The sequence below is a fragment of the Corythoichthys intestinalis genome, chromosome 21 (assembly GCF_030265065.1).
Source record: "Corythoichthys intestinalis isolate RoL2023-P3 chromosome 21, ASM3026506v1, whole genome shotgun sequence".
Lineage (NCBI taxonomy): Eukaryota > Metazoa > Chordata > Actinopteri > Syngnathiformes > Syngnathidae > Corythoichthys > Corythoichthys intestinalis.
Genome location: NC_080415.1, coordinates 5,198,508 through 5,215,264, shown reverse-complemented (window position 1 = coordinate 5,215,264; position 16,757 = coordinate 5,198,508). Strand labels below are relative to the sequence as shown.

Genomic DNA, 16,757 nt, shown 5'->3' with positions numbered 1-16,757 from the left:
GAACTGGACGAGTACTAGTATATATGGCGGAAAACACAGACAAGACTGAAAAAGCAGTTTCTGCTCTTGCACTCCTCTTTAAAATAAACTGCTGTATTCACAGCCAAAACAACTGTTGTGTTTGATAGAACAATATGTCTGTCTGTATGCTGCCATAGCATATTCAAGGCGCATTAAGCCCCCAAACTATTTTTAATTTGTCCGTTTTACCCTGGAAACCCCCATGTACAGACGTCTCGCAACTGCTTTTGTTTCAACCCAGCCATAAAACGAAAGTAATTCATTATATTTGTTATTCAAAATGTCTGTCATTTTTAGCCTAGAATCATTAATTGATGTCTAATATATCGTTTAACAAAAAAAAAAATTTTTTTTTTAAATTATACACTCGCATATTTTAAACTTTTAAACAAATTACGTCACAATGAAAAAAATGGCGTCTGTAAAAAATACGAATATCTACCTCATAACTATCGCTTAATTGTTTTGGGTTTTTTTTGTTACTGTCGCATTTTATCCGATATGTTAGATGATAAATAATCGATCCAAACAAAACAAAACAAAAAAAACATTTCAAAGGGTAAATATATAAAAAAGAAAACCTCAACCACTCCTTGATGTCTGCAATTTCTGCGTCGCAACCCTTGTTATATGACCATGTTTCACCCATAAAATCCCCCCAAAAATCCAGCTGTGACCATTCACAGCTGTGTCTTGACACTCAGTGGTACATGCTACATGGAGTTTTTGGATCGAAACCAGGTAAGTACGCGATAATATCTCGTTAAAGTCATAGCGTCTTTAATTATGCTCTCTCACCTACAGTTATGGTTTTGCTGTTTTTCTTTTTTTTTTTCTTTCTTTTCATTTTTCTTTTTTTTTTTTAAATGCCCTCCTGTTCACAATTTTTCTTCCCCCACAAAATTGAGATTTTAAGCTTTCCAATGATGTATCACACATGCATATCAGACAATTTAGAAATTTGGCCAAATTGGGGGTCTCTGAGCGGAACTTCAAGTCACCTGAGCATTTTCTGCTATATATATATACATATTAAAAGCCACCCACCAGTAGTGCAAGTTCTCCTACTTAAAATGTTGACAGAAGTCTGTAATTTTCTTTAAAGGTGGCCTCCAAATGTGAAAAGTAGAATGAAGAAAACAAATCCAGGAAGTCACATTGTAAGATGTCTTAAATATTTATTTGTAAATACTAATACAGCCCCATGGGGGCACGTGCCAGTTACAACTATAGGCTAGTCCCAAGCCTGGATAAATGCATAGTGTTGTAGAAGGAAGGGCATCCAAAAAAGCTAGCTAGCGTGCATCCAACAAATTCCATCTTGGATCGGACATCACAATGTCCGCCACCGGCGCTAATGACCTATAGAGGATTGATGGAAATTTAGCGACTGTGGATCAAAGGTGAATGAAAGGTGGACAATGGATTTTCTGACAATAAGAGATGAGGAAAGGATAGCACAGAGATCTGAAATTGGTGAATTTGAATGTAAGGACTGTTACAGCAAAAGCTAGGGAATTGGTTCATACTATGGTCTGGGAAAGATTTACTGTGTATGCAGGACAGCAGGTGGAAAGTTTAGAAGCTCAGGAGAAGGATTTATATTATTTATGATAGTGGTCATGGCAAGAGAAATTGAATAGGCATTCTTTTAAAAGCTGCGTTGGTGGTAAACAGAATGTTAGCTCTAAGGGCGTAGGTTTGGTCTCATCATTGATAGGGACCAGGGCCAGAGTGAGATTCATTTTCAGCCAGGGAATTTCATGCCTCAGACCGGCCCACTTTATATCATTTAAAACAGGGATGTCCCGATCTGATACCGGGAAAAAAAAATTATGTGAACCAAAGTTCCTGGATTATTTTGTTACTTTTTCCCTCTCAAAAAAATACAAAAATGTATAAGTGTACTCCCCAAAACAGTGTTTCCTTCTGTAATGTCTGAACGCTAGCTAAGATTGAATGTCCTCCAATAAAACACAAGGCTTGGTCTTTTTTTTGCTTTTATATGAAGTAATTCATTTAAGTTTGTGAAACTGTAACAAACTAACATGCATTCAACACAACTGCACAAAACACGCCGGAATACAAATACCATGTTGACACCACATTTCAATTGAGCTACAAGTAAAGGTGAGGTTTGATAAAGCAGGACTTATTAACAAATTTCATTCATACAGCTTTTTCCCTAAACACACAGATAGATGTAAAAGAAACGTAATAGAAGACCCTCTCCCCCCTTTTTTCTTTTACAAAGCATTCTGATCAATTCAAGTCAATTGTATGGCACTTTAAAGACACAACACAATTGATAATATTAATTCTAACATTCACTCACTGAACATGGCAATCCTACCTGCTTGCTCTGCACCTGTGGTGGGGTGTACTCATCACGGTTAGTGTTTGCTGCTGCATCTCCCTTGTAAGTTGTTACAAGCCAAAGTTTATTGTTATATCACACTGTGCAAGTTGCATTTTATTCGCCATCTTGCCTTACCACTTTTTTTGTAATCCTCTGTCGTTTGAAGCCATGAGCTCATTGCGTTAAAAAAATTGCTATTTTTTCACATTTTTCAGATTCTTTTACGAGTGCTTTTCTCTTTTTAAAATGTATTTTTTCGTCTTCACCCTTGCTCTTTTTATCCATGATCCCAGCACTGAGCTAGTAGCTAATTTGGCTCAATACAGACTCCGATTCGCCTGCACCTGTCAGGATGCGTCTGAAAAAAAAAATATATTCCTTATGTATAAAACAAGATTTATTTTTATTTAAAAAAATTTTAAAGACAGCTCACAGGGACACCGATAACAGCATGTAAGTAATACTCACTGTCACGAATAAATACCAAACAAAAAAAATTATAAAAGGAATAAAAATGTGTAAAACCCGAACCAGCCTTCCTGGCCGGCCTGGCTAACTGGGATTTCCTCCCGATTAGCCACTCCGGGCCTGGTAGGGACGATATAACAGCATAACTTGCATATACACTTTTTGCTGGGGACCGGACATTAATAAGACCCATAGACTTCATAATGATTGACAGGTCAGATTCCACCTTCACTGTGCAACGCCTTTAAGTTGGGGGCCGCCCTACAGTCCGCTTCAGTTCAGCGCAGTTGGTCGCAGAGTCAACACATGCATTGATCAGACACCTGATTTAGGATTGAAAAAGTGTGAAAGCTGTACCGCATACAAACAGGAAGGATTGTCTCAGGAGTGATTTGTTTGATGATTCAGGGTAGTTATTATATTTTTCCTACCATGCATGCATTTTGAAAAAAATCAATGGGCGAAATTAACCGTTACGAACTAGTATCATTCGTCGACATATTTACGTGAAGTAAATGCAAACTGCCCGTTTTTTTTTTGCTTTTAACCAAGAATCGAGACTCTTTTACGTCCATATCTATAAAGAATTCAGGGATTTAAGCATTTATTCACAAGCGTTTTCAACGGAAAAAGCTCTTTGTTTACATATGGCGGCTGTTAATTTCCTTAGACTAGCTTCATAGTTCGCAATATTTACGTAAAATAAATGCTACCCGCTTGTTTTTTTTTTTTCTTTTAACAAAGAATCGAGACTGTTTTAAGTCCATATCTGTAAAGAATTCAGGGATTTAAGCATTTATTCACAAGAATTTTCAACGGAAAAAGCCATTGTGGTTGCCCCCTTATCACAACAAAGAGCTAAGAGACTAGCATAATCAGGGTCCCCCCAGGATTGATAAATCTAAATTCAAGACTTTTAAGACCTTTTTTAATGCCATTGCAACTGAAAATTAATACTTTTCTCGCACCCATTATTTAGATCATATTGAATCATATCAAATAAATAAAGCACTGAACATCAAATTTTACCTCAATTACTAAGTGTGTTTGACAAAAGAATGCACATATATTGAAGATACAATTAAAACACATTTATAGTAAAATTATAAAGTCTGTCAGAATTTTTTTAAACACACACACGCACACAATAATTATGAACAAAAAGAGGAGGTGTGCGTGAAAGCAGGCGTTAAATTCGCGGGTCACAGCAGATGGCTGATGACTTAAATATCATAGCGGCGGCCGATGTAACTTCCTCCCTCTTCGCAGTAAGAGGAAAAGCGGTAAACAAACATCGCAATTCTAAACATAGCAAGCCGGAAAAAGCTAAATTAAACTGAAAACATGACCAAAATTAAAATGTCAATTATTACGTCGGGCCGGGCCAGGGTTCTTTCTCGCTAACTTTTTTAAATAACTATATATTAACGATGTATGAATGATAAACAAAGGAATACTTGTTATAAAATAAATGATTTGGATTAAAAAAAAAGCAGGCACTGTATTGTCATTGCAGAGCCAGAGCGTGCCTATACGCCCTTTTTAATCTTCCCCTCTGCGAGTCCGCAAAACCGCATCTGTTTAATTGTATTTAACAAACTTTTCCAGTGTTATTTCGATGTGTAAATAAATTTATAATGATCATAAAAATATGTAGTCTATTTAAACATTAAGAAAATGTGCGGGGGTTTTTTTCTGCCAACTGAGAATTCGTTATAAAGACAGGCTTTTATGCAGACATCGTCACAAATGTTATCACACAAAACGCGGGTTGGGCTTTAATACCCGCGGACCGGTTCGGGTCGGGCTGGACTTTTTGGGCCCGATTTTACCTCCATCTTAATGTCTTGATGAGCTTAAATTGGCTGCAGATACGAAGTCGGGAATGCTCCCTCCGGAAAAAAAAACACGATTTGAGCAACATTATGTTTAACAAACTTTTCCAGGGATATTTCATTGTCTAAATGCATTTATAATGGTCATAAAAATATGTAGACTATTTAAACATTAAGAAAATGTGCGTTTTTTTCTGCCAACTGAAAATTCGTTACAAAAGACAGTTAAGACATCGGGAACGCTCCCTCTGGAACAAAACGCAATATGACCAACGTTGTGACAGCCGATGCCGACCAAAAATGACGTATTATCCGAAACAGATCACCAATGGACTCATTTGAAGTATATGAATGGTGGTCTGTTTTGGTGTTCAGAATCCAAAATAGTTTTGCCTGCAGGGTTTTCGTTCCACCGACAAACGGACGCATTCCCGATGCAGAGGTGGGTGGATTCTCCGTTTTGCCGGTTGTGGTGGTTTGGCACGCACGAGTTGCATTTCGATTTGTAGTGCAGTGCATCGTAAAAATTCTATGCGTCATCTTCGTTATGGATTGAAAAAAAAACCCACTTTGTCACGGATATAATTTAGGTTGCACTGAGATGTTCTTGAAAATTAAGACCACGGTGAAAAAATTCCAGACTTACAACAGCTAATTTAATACTTTTAATACCTTTAAAAATGGAAAACTAAATCCAATGCTTTTTTAATACTTTTAATAACCCGCGGGTACCCGGATAATTCTTCAACATAGTTACATAAAATAAATACTAACTGCACGTTTTTTTTTTTGCTTTTAACCAAGAGTCCAGACTGTTTTACGTCCATATTTATAAAGAATTCAGGGATTTAAGTATTTATTCACAAGAATTTTCACTGGAAAAGCTCTGTTTACATATGGCGGCCGCCTCATTGAGTAGCAGACTAGCATCGTACTTCGACATATTTACTAGGGGTGTAACGGTACACAAAAATCTCGGTTCGGTACGTACCTCGGCTTTGAGGTCACGGTTCGGTTCATTTTCGGTACAGTAAGAAAACAAAATGCAAAATATAAATGTGCTAGTTGTTTATTACAAATTTTTGTGCTTTCAACAATAGGAACATTAGCCTATACAAAGCTAGAATTCTGCTCAAAAAGTAGCGGGTATTTAAAGATAATAATCCAACAACAATTTGCCTTTCAGACACCGCATATTGGTTAGCTTTGTTTCTGAAAGAAAGAAGAAAAAAGAAGTCCTGTGCTAAAGAGAAAAGCAATCCCAATGACAAAGATTTTAACATGTATTTTACAAATGAAATGCCTCAATGATTTTTTTTTTTTTTTTAATGAACGGTTTTCAAAAGCTTTATTGGTGGATTTTCTCAAAGCAACACACATGAATTAATAAATTTAATTGTGTAAGCAGGATCTTATTATTTAATTACAGGTGTTTTAGCTCATTTCAATTTATTTTATTTAAATGGGCTATTATTTATTTTATTATGTGTTTATATTTTACAAATGTGATGTAGTATTCATTGATATAGTATATTTTATGTTGTATAACTTTAGTTCCAATGTGAATATTAGTTCCTACTTATTTTGTTGTGGTCGGAGGGTTTTGTATTGAACACAGGGCCGTGTTGGTTATTATTATTGCAGAGAAGACAGCAGTGAATCAACAAAGCCAGGTCAACTGTGCCCCGATCTACCACTCAAGAGATCTGATGGACTCAAAAAGTGAGTGACGATTGCATATTAGTTTGAAAATCGACCGGATCCACCGTGTTTTTACACGAGTGACTTCTCGTCTGCCCGATACTAGCTAGTAGTATGTATTGACGCAGGAGGGCCGCATCTCACGTCAAATAATAAACTGCCGTTATTTTCTTGTACATCGTGTTGAGCCGCTTCTGACACGCGGCCGCACTGCAACTGGTGTGCATTGGCTGATTGACTTTAACGCCCGCGTTTCACTGTGTTCTCGTGGCGGCCACGTTGTCACGCCGTTGACGTTTCTTATACTGTCCTACCGTGTTGGTCCTCATTATAGTAGAGAAGACGGAGTAAATATAATCTACACAAAGAAGCTGTAACCCAATCCACTCACATCCTCGAAAAGTAAGGGTTACATTACATTAGAAACCCGTTCGGTACGCCACCGTTCCGAACCGAGGACCCCGAAACGAAACGGTTCAATACAAATACATGTAGCGTTACACCCTTAATATTTACGTAAAACACATGCTAACTGCACGTTTTTTTTTTCTTTTAACCAAGATCTGAGACTGTTTTATGTCAATATCTATAAAGAATTCAGAGATTTTAAGCATTTATTCACAAGAATTTTCAACGAAAAAAGCTCTTTGTCAGTGATTCCACTCGGTCAGCTTTGAGCTTGACCTATTCATTGGCCCATTAATACATTATGAAGTCTATGTAAGACCAAACAGATTATTGAACGGGGGCAGGGCTACATTTCTCGTAAAATGAGCCTAAATAATTGTTGGCTAAATGATCCATGCAAGGAAATCTGTACTGACTTATACTAACTTCAAGTCATCAGCCAATCAATTGTGCGTTTGAGGGGGAAAAAATGGACCGGCACATTCAGCAAGTGAAAAGGGATCAATGTAAGTCTGAACATAATGAAAATAATTCACTTAATAATGGTAGGGTCTATTCTATCCTTACATGTGGGGAAAAAAAATCTAAATTACTTATGCAACTGTAGTCATTCTATAATGCAAATAAGGTTGCTTAAAAGTTGGTGGAGACAATTTGAGCATCCTAAAAAGTTGCTAGTGTTACGTCCCTATGCAAACCTACGCCCTTAGTTAGATCAAATGATAAGGGTAACACTTGCCAGTTCGCATGCCCCACAGGTAGGGTCATGCGAACTGGAGGAGGAAGAGAAATTGTGGATGGAGGTAGTTGGAGCATTCGTGGAAAAATGGACTGCTGCAAATAGGAATGCGCACAATGAGGAAGGAAATAAAGGTGATGATGAAGTGAATAAATGTCTAGCAAGCAGGAAAGGAATTGAAGGGGCAGATGCACACTTTCTTCCAGATAAGGCAGGAACATTTGGTGACCTACAATACTAGTGGTAGTTGATTTACTTTTGTGCATACATCATCTGAAAGGATTCACTGACTGTAAGGTAGAGTAGGTGAGAGTGTATCTAGAAAGCCTCAGTTACAGGTGTGTAAAGGCAGTTTCACATGAGCGGCCCGCTGTGAAAGGATGCGGTGCGACCCATTCATTGTGTATGTGGGAGGGAGCTTCTTAGCGAAATTAAGCGGTGGTGGCCGTTTTGGACAGCGCGGCAAGTCTTGAGTGAATTTTCGCTGAGGGGCGGGGCCCCAAATAGAAACTTGTTTAATTTTCACAGCCAGTGTTGTTTTTGGCAGTCTTTTGGATGATAATACTTATTAGTCTTAGTTGTAGTTTAGTCTTTATCTAGTTTTTGTTGACAAAAACTAAAGCCTAATTTCGTCTACTTTTGAGTCGACCTTTACTAAGAATGTTTACATCTGTAAAAAACAAACAAACAAACAAACAAACAAACAAACAAACAAACTCCCACATACAATAAATTGTTGATGATACACATTCAGCAGGAAAACAGTATATTATTTTCAATAATTATACCCACCTGGACGCCACAAATTGTATGTAAAAAAAAATTGTATAAAAGTATGAGGACGCTCGCCGTTAGGATTAGCCTCATGCCAAATCCAACGCGAATACTAAGCTTACGTTACAAGTGACAATTAGTGTGTGATCATTCAGCACAGACTTTTAAAGACTAAAGCAACACTGCATATTCTCTCTGTCCAAGATAGAAAACAAATCTTACTGTGTTTGCTTATGTGGAAGCCTTGAGAGTGGAGAGGAGAGGAATTAATTGAACTGGTGAGTTGCAGAGGTCACAGCACATCACATGAGTGACACAACCAGACACTGCTACGATGCAGGCTGATGACACATACAATGTCACATATTGTGAACATGTGACGAAAATTATTTGCACATGTTCGTCTAGTTCCTGTCTCGTCAGACGTAAACTGGCGTTTGACTGGTTACGTTTTAGTCTCCCAATACAGGTTTTTAGCTCGTTATTGTCTCGTCATTGTCATGAAAAAGTGTTCGTTAATGAAATATTTTCGTTACCATCCTCATTGACGAAAACAACACTGATGGTAAATATGTTTGCTGGAGTCCACAGTTTCGCTTCCCTACAGCGTCTACGTGGCTCCTCCCATTTTGCGCTTACCGCTTTTCACACTGGGCTGCCGCTAGTGTGAAACAGCCTTTAAATGAAGACAAAGACACAGTAGATAACCATGTGGAGGAAGTTCGAGAAAGGAAGAGTTCCATGCCACTTTTCAACAAAAGGTGGAAACAGGCTATTGGTGGACTGGAGAGGGTCCAAGAATACTGGGTGACCAGAGAAACTCCTCTGGGAGAAGTAGACTTGGTGGTGGAATTCACAGTACAGGAAACCAGACAAGGAAGAGGTAGGACACCCTTTAGGAGAACAGATGAGAGGAGAATACACTGATATTCAATATAGAGCCAAAGTGAATGTGCCAAAGGCCTAACTAGAAGCACATGTATGCCAGGTTGGACACTTGAGCAGGAGAGAAAGGCCTGACGAGGGCTACTGGAAGATTGTCAAGGGTGGGAAACAGATTTGTTAGAATACATGTAAAACTTGCAATTGTAAATACATACAGTGAATTTGAGACCTACTGTTACTTTATAACACACAATCTAACAATGAAGCAGCTGTAGGCACAGTGCTCCACCAATCCTATCATCAACTTCAGCGGGGACAAGATATTACAAGGATGCTAGTGCAAAGGATGTCAGTTCAACAGATGAATGCCACACTCCCGCCCCTAATTATAAGTGATTTTGTAACTTGTAGGCCTGGAAAACGTTAACATTCTAAATTCAAATAACATTTTCTTTTACAAATCTGAAGGTGGAAGTAAAAATAAAAATGTGAAAAAAAATCCATCCATATGTATAATTTGACCCATGGTCTTGTGGCGGGGGGGGGGGAGGGGGGGGGGGGAGTTACGGGGCATGGGGGGCGAGCTTTGTTTTTACAAGCATTTTTAGGTACTTAAAGAATGAAAGAATGTACAGCATATATAATGACACATTTTTAGACAGACCACTTTAAGATAAACTGTGTATTTAAGATTTTTTTTTTTTAACTCATACTGATTTACAGCTTGTTACACAAAGACGACAGAATTATTTTCCTGTCCAGTTCTAAATATTTCATAAAAGATCTTAAAGTTTCCCAATAATAATGTGTCATTACAGTTTTTCTCAGTCACTTGGGTACATTTCTCAGATCAGAACTGAGATTTTCAAAAGTACTCATTCAGCCTTCACCACATTTTCAAAGCAGTTTCTTTGAAATAGCTTCAAATGCATTGGTACATCCATGCAAATGCTTTTAGTGTAGGATGCTTATGTCACATTGCTCAAAATGTATTGTATCACGAGTCTCTAGTGGATATTCTCACCCCACATGATATTTAGGCATTAGTTCATTGCAGTGTTGCGTCAACAATGATGATAACAGAAATATTTTGTGGACGAACAATTTTTTCATGACGATGACAAGCTAAAAACTCGACTCGGAGACTAGAAAATAACGAAACAAATGCCAGTTTTCATCTGACGAGACGACAACGAGACGAAAATGGGACATCGTTTCTGTCGTATCGTAGCAATGTGTGACATTACAATATTGTACTTTGCATCATAGCAGTGTTTGGGTCGTGTCACTCATGAAAGATGTGCAGCGATTCTCCCTCCTCACCAGAGTTTAGGATGAATCTCAAGCTAGGCTTCTAGGCTTTTATCTTGGCAGGGTAGAATTTGCAATGTTGCTTTAGCCTTTAAAGGTCTGATGAGTGATCATCAGACACTAAATGTAACTCCTAGCCTTAGGGTAGCATTCGCGTTAGCATTTAGCTTCAGAATGGCGAACGTCTTCTTAAAACATAGGCCAGACTAAAGCAGGGCCACTTGGCTTTTCTGGTCAGTAAGTTTAGGGGATGTTAAACACTCGGACAACTTTTTTTTTTTTTACACACAGTTCGTGGCTTTCAGGTAGGTTTAATCGAAAATGATATGCTACTTTTCCTGCTGAGTGTGTATTTTCATCACAAAGTTGGTGTTGTCCTTGTAGACTACAATATGCGCTCATCTGTCTATGTTCATTCGAAATTGTTGGAAACCTTTATTTATTTTTGGACTAAAACTTTCGAAACAAAACATTTTGAGTAACTGTTGACAAAAACTAGAGGAATCTGTATGAGATTTTGTCGACTTAAACTAGATGAGGACAAAAACATTTTTAATGAGTAAAATATGACTAAGACTAATAAGTATTTTCGTCCAAAAGACTAAGACAAAAACAGAAATTAAGTGGGCTGCCAAAAACAACACTGGTTCATTGCATAAGTCTTTACATGCAGAACAGCTGAACATGTTGTCCAGCATATTTCTTGACATTTTCATGACTATTTTCTAACTCTGTCCTGAAGTGGTAAGTTTCTCAACACAACCTTAAAATTATAGACAATGGAAGGACAAGAAATTGGACAAGGTGAACAGCCAGAGAAGATGAAGAGGAGTGAGGGTGTTTGACGAAGGAGTTGGGAGGCAAGGCAGAAGGGAAATCCCTGATGAGATAAACGCAACACATGTAGACCATTTTCTCAATCATGGGATTGCAATGGGTGAGGCTGGGAGAAGGTTCCAGTCAGATGTTGGGGGAATATTTTTACACACATTTCTACTTCAGTTTTTTTTAAAAATACTATTATTTTCTTTGTGCTGCACAGTGCCGTCTTTTTCATTTCTGTATTGCAATGTCTGTGAGTAAGTAGTATAAACCAGCGGTCCCCATCCACAGATGAGCCACTTGGCACCGCTCCGCAAGAGAAATAATATTTCCGTTTTAAATCATGTGTACACAAACGACAATCAAGTACAGAGATCACAATCCAACGGCGTGCTGGACCTCAGAGTTGCCAGATCAGAACAGTCTCCACCGTAATCACACCGTAAATATACCCCGCCAATTTCAGCGGGAACCTGTCCAATCTGTCAAAACCGCTGCACCTACGCACTCACTCCACATGCGCTCTTCATACAACAAATATGGCGGCAGACTGTGAGTACATTTTAGATACTCTCTATCCTTTCATATCAGTTCAAACGGTGTGCGATAAACAGACTCTCGGGAGCCATCGGAACAACAATGGTGCCTTGTGTGCATCAGTAATAAGGGCCTATTTAGATGAGCAACAACAGTGCCCAGCTTGCAACACGGAAACCCATTCATTTTGTATGTGGGAGCGGCCGTTTTGCCAGTTTTGGGATACTCGAAATTTGGCGCTCGAACCAAGTCCTCGCCGAGTACTAGTATAGCCGTTTCAATCTCGCCCTCCTACTTGCAACAATAAAGGTCAGTACTTTCATGCGCAAATGAAAAATATACAGTGGGGCAAATAAGTATTTAGTCAACCACCAATTGTGCAAGTTCACCTACTTGAAAAGATTAGAGGCCTGTAATTGTCAACATGGGTAAACCTCAATCATGGGAGACAGAATGTGGAAAAAAACAGAAAATCACATTGTTTGATTTTTAAAGAATTTATTTCCAAATTAGAGTGGAAAATAAGTATTTGGTCACCTACAAACAAGCAAGATTTCTGGCTGTCAAAGACGTCTAACTTCTTCTAACGAGGTCTAACGAGGCTCCACTCGTTACCTGCAATAATGGCACCTGTTTTAACTCATTATCGGTATAAAAGACACCTGTCCACAACCTCAGTCAGACACACTCCAAACTCCACTATGGCCAAGACCAAAGAGCTGTCAAAGGGCACCAGAGACAAAATTGTAGACCTGCACCAGGCTGGGAAGACTGAATCTGCAATAGGTAAAACGCTTGGTGTAAAGAAATCAACTGTGGGAGCAATTATTAGAAAATGGAAGACATACAAGACCACTGATAGTGGCCTAGCCAGTCTCCAGATCTCAACCCCATAGAAAATCTGTGGAAGGAGTTGAAAGTCCGTGTTGCCCAACGACCGCCCCAAAACATCACTGCTCTAGAGGAGATCTGCATGGAGGAATGGGCCAAAATACCAGTAACAGTGTGTGAAAAGCTTGTGAAGAGTTACAGAAAATGTTTGGCCTCAGTTATTGCCAACAAAGGGTACATAACAAAGTATTGAGATGAACTTTTGGTATTGACCAAACACTTATTTTCCACCATGATTTGCAAATAAATTCTTTAAAAATCCAACAATGTTATTTTCTGGTTTTTTCCCACATTCTGTCTCTCATGGTTGAGGTTTACCCATGTTGACAATTACAATCACTGTATGCGTTTGTGCTGTATGTATTTGATCTTGTTTCCTGGACTATCTTTTGCAGACCCCACCCATCCGTCTTTGGCACCCCGCTAGTCCATAAGAAAAATTGGAATGCCGATGAGAAAAAGGTTGGGGACCGCTTCTATAACCAGTAAAAATATAAAGTAAATATTGTCCAGTATCTTGCAATCAATTTAACTCTGACCCCCCCCCAACACACACACACACACACACACTCAAGGTGTTCCTTATAATTGCCATTAAAGTGCCTATGACACAAAAATGCATGTTTATTTGATATTACACACGGTATTTTATGCTTCTGAATGAAATGGACCGCTCGGATGAGTGTGGAAGGTGTGTCGATACATTTATTCAATTTTTTGAATCCCGCGCTACGAAAATGATTTCAGGCCACTGACTTTGATTGAGGAAGAAGGCGAATGTGACGTCAGCGGATTAACCATGCTCTCTGTCCACCGAGAAGGCCACTCGGCTGACGATTGGCGGCTTCTTGCACACCATGGTCGCCGACCGATGAGCATCCGTGCTCGGGCAGTCATGCGCTCTCGTCTGCTGTTCTCGATTGTGTAGAGCAGGGGTAACGAACTCCGGTCCTTGAGCGCACCTATCCAGTCTGTTTTCCATGTCTCCCTCCTCTAGCACACCTAAATCAAATACATGTTTATCAGCAAGCTCTTTAGAAACCGAATAATACTCCTGAATATTTAAGTCAGGTGTGTTGGAGTAGGGAGACATTGAAAACAGACTGGATTGGTGCCCTCAAGGACCAAAGTTGGTGACCTCTGGTGTAGAGACTTCCACCCCTCTCTACCCTCTTCGTCTGCCCGCCAAGAGAGCACTATCCTCAGCTTGGGCTCAGGGAGCTCGCCGCTCTCGTCTCCGGTTTTTGATTGTGCACAGACTTCCACCCTCCTTGGTCCTCTTCGCATGCCCGCCCATAGACCGCTATACTCGGCTTAGGCTCAGGGAGCCACTCGTCCAACGTCGGCAGGTTTGTCCAACAAGAATGCGCCATTTTCGGCATTCACTCCCTACTGCGTCCTAGTGACGAGCAGTGCCTGCTTGCCGGGGCCGCAGCAGAAAAATAAGCTAAAACTTATTTGCCGCCGGGGGCTGGATGATCGGTGAAGACAATCAACCCTGCCGCTGTGTGTGACATGAGTCAGGGGAATTTTGTGTAATTTTTCGTTATCGAAAGTTGAGGAACAGACTTGGCCGCTCGGTTCAGGTAAGCATGTCGCCTAGCTCTTCTCTCTCCTGTTTTGTTTCCGCTCTTTCCTACGTCTCCGAAGCCGGGGCAGTGAAATGACAAAAGCCGGACTAATTCTGGTGGCATAAAATACCGTTCGGGAGGTTTAAGTAGTAGGCAGTTTTGACCATTAAGCAGAAATTCAGCCCTGTCGTACTCAATAAATGCATTTCTAATGTTTCATATTCCATTTAGCACAAGACTCTCATTTGTCATGACCATACAATTTATTTAGCAATTGGGGAAAAATACTTCGATGAAAAGAATATCCTGTAAAAATATTAGAGTTGTGAGATTAAAAAAATGATGACATTTTGCTTCTCTCTGTTGCATTTTACTCATTCTGAATCTTCCCCCTCAGTGGGCTGAATTCTAAATCAGATGAAATTGTTACTCTGCTGACGTCATCACCCAGCTGGAGGCGCTAGAGCGCTATATTGACAGGTGGGCTAAACGGCAGATTAAAAGACGCATTCCTCATCATCTGCGCTTTGCTAAATTGTTGTATATAGTCGAGTCGTCTCAAAATATGATTTCAATTCACATAATATTGCTTTTAAAGATTTTTTTTTTTATCGTGTCACAGGCACTTTAACTGTCATCAAAACCTGAGCCATTTTTTTGAATGAGAGTATCTCTCCAGAGTACATTGTTATATTGTAAACAAGACTAAGTAATTTGACTGTCTTGCCCAAACACAATGACACAAGGACATCATTCTGATAGCACAGACATGTTCAGTGACAGAGAATTTAACTATGACAGATGTACTAAGGATTTTGAGCCAAGAACTGGATTTTGCATGGTGTTTTGCTACTTTGAGAAATGCGAAAACTGTTTTGCAAATGGTGAGGTTGATTCGAAAAATGTACCAACAACCGATTGAGAAAAAGTGTAAAAGAGAAAGCTTTAGGCAATCAGAGGACATCTGAAAGGGTATTACAGGTGAAAGAATATGAACTCTATACAGTGGTTTCATTCTTCCAAGGTCCAGTCCGTATGTTCCCTGTAGTGTCTGACACAAACAGACTGTCTTCCTGCAGGCTACGGTTTCTGCCAATAGTTACTCTCCGGTTAATTGTAGCGTGTCGCCGAGGCAAAGTATTTCTCGGAAAACACTGTGACTCCACCTCAACGCATTTTTTTTCCTTTTCCTTGTCTGGTACATCTGACATGTAGCTGGGTGTATCAAGGTCTTGTGAATACTGCGAGTTGCAGGAATCTGTTTTTCCAGAGCAGCTCATGGTAGAAAAATGGTCGGCTGAACTGTATAAGTGCCATTGGCAAGAATTTAACCTATGGAAAGGCAGAACTAGGCTCGGACTGGAAGTGAGTGAGTCGTGTATGTTGTGGCAAGAATTTTGGTGTTGTAAACTATTACAGGATGCCCGCTGCTGATCCAAGTGAGGGCTCGGGCAGGAAAGTTGCATGTCTTGGGGTGGGCTGTTAGACACTGGTGAGCGAGGGATTTTAAGTTGGGAGGAAGTCACGCTCCCATCCATACTGTTTGACGCCATGTGAGAGCGGTAGTCCCGGAGACATGGGCGTGGGTGATTGAAGGAGCGTGACTTGGTTCTGTCAATAAGGCAACTCTGTAGTGGCACAGGAGGATGAAGGATCTCATCAGATAGGGCCAGAGGACACGGTGAGGGTACCGACTCACTGAAAGGAGAGACTGGAGTAGCTACAGTTGGAATCATTGCTGCCACGCAGCAAGAACTTGTGTGACTGGGAGTGAGATTTTGGGAAGGAGATGCATTTTTGGGGTACAAGCTTTGCACGAGTCCAGGTGAGAGTAGTGGCTTTGAGCATGAGGAGTTGAGTTGGCACTGTGGTGATTGGAGCTCTTGCCTATGGCTTTTCCTGTTCCCATCTCCATCTGCGAGTTTGGATTTGCCAGAGCAACAAGCCCACCAGCGGTGCCAAACATCATCACGCTTAGCACAGTGCTGGATGAGAAGAAACAGTCCAAGAGTGACACAGAATGCACCATAGAGACAGCTGAATATCATATCCAGAAATCGTCCTAGAGACACCGCCAATGCCCCCAATGCCCATGTTGACAGAAACAGAAACAGAGTAAAAACTGTGGTCCATAGCTGTGATTTGAACGAGTGCTCGTTGGAAAGCTCGGGTAAACACGGATTAAATGCCGCGCAATCCCCAGCAGATCCGGAAGCCCCTCCGATGTCGGGGTGGTCTGCAGATGATAAATGCTGCTGTTCCTCACTCAAAAGCCGGAGTTCGTACTTCCTCTCAGGATGGCGTCTGAGTTGGATATAAGTGCACAAGAAGTACACAGACATGACTAAGACCAAAAGACTCACAGGGGCGTAAAATCCTCCCAGGCTTGGTTCCCATGCCATCCAACAACTGAAAAAAGACAACCACAGACAAAT

General features: G+C 40.1%; 1 protein-coding gene across 1 annotated transcript in view; it reads right to left on the bottom strand.

The window, feature by feature from the left end:
• Window positions 1–1,004: 1,004 nt before the first annotated feature.
• The window catches only part of adgra1a (adhesion G protein-coupled receptor A1a), a 46,055-nt gene continuing 30,302 nt past the window's right edge, over window positions 1,005–16,757 (bottom strand). The window contains exon 6 of the mRNA XM_057825917.1: window positions 1,005–16,731. Within this exon, the coding sequence (XP_057681900.1) occupies window positions 15,321–16,731 (1,411 nt within the window). The 3' untranslated portion in view covers window positions 1,005–15,320. The remainder of the gene's footprint in view (window positions 16,732–16,757) is intronic.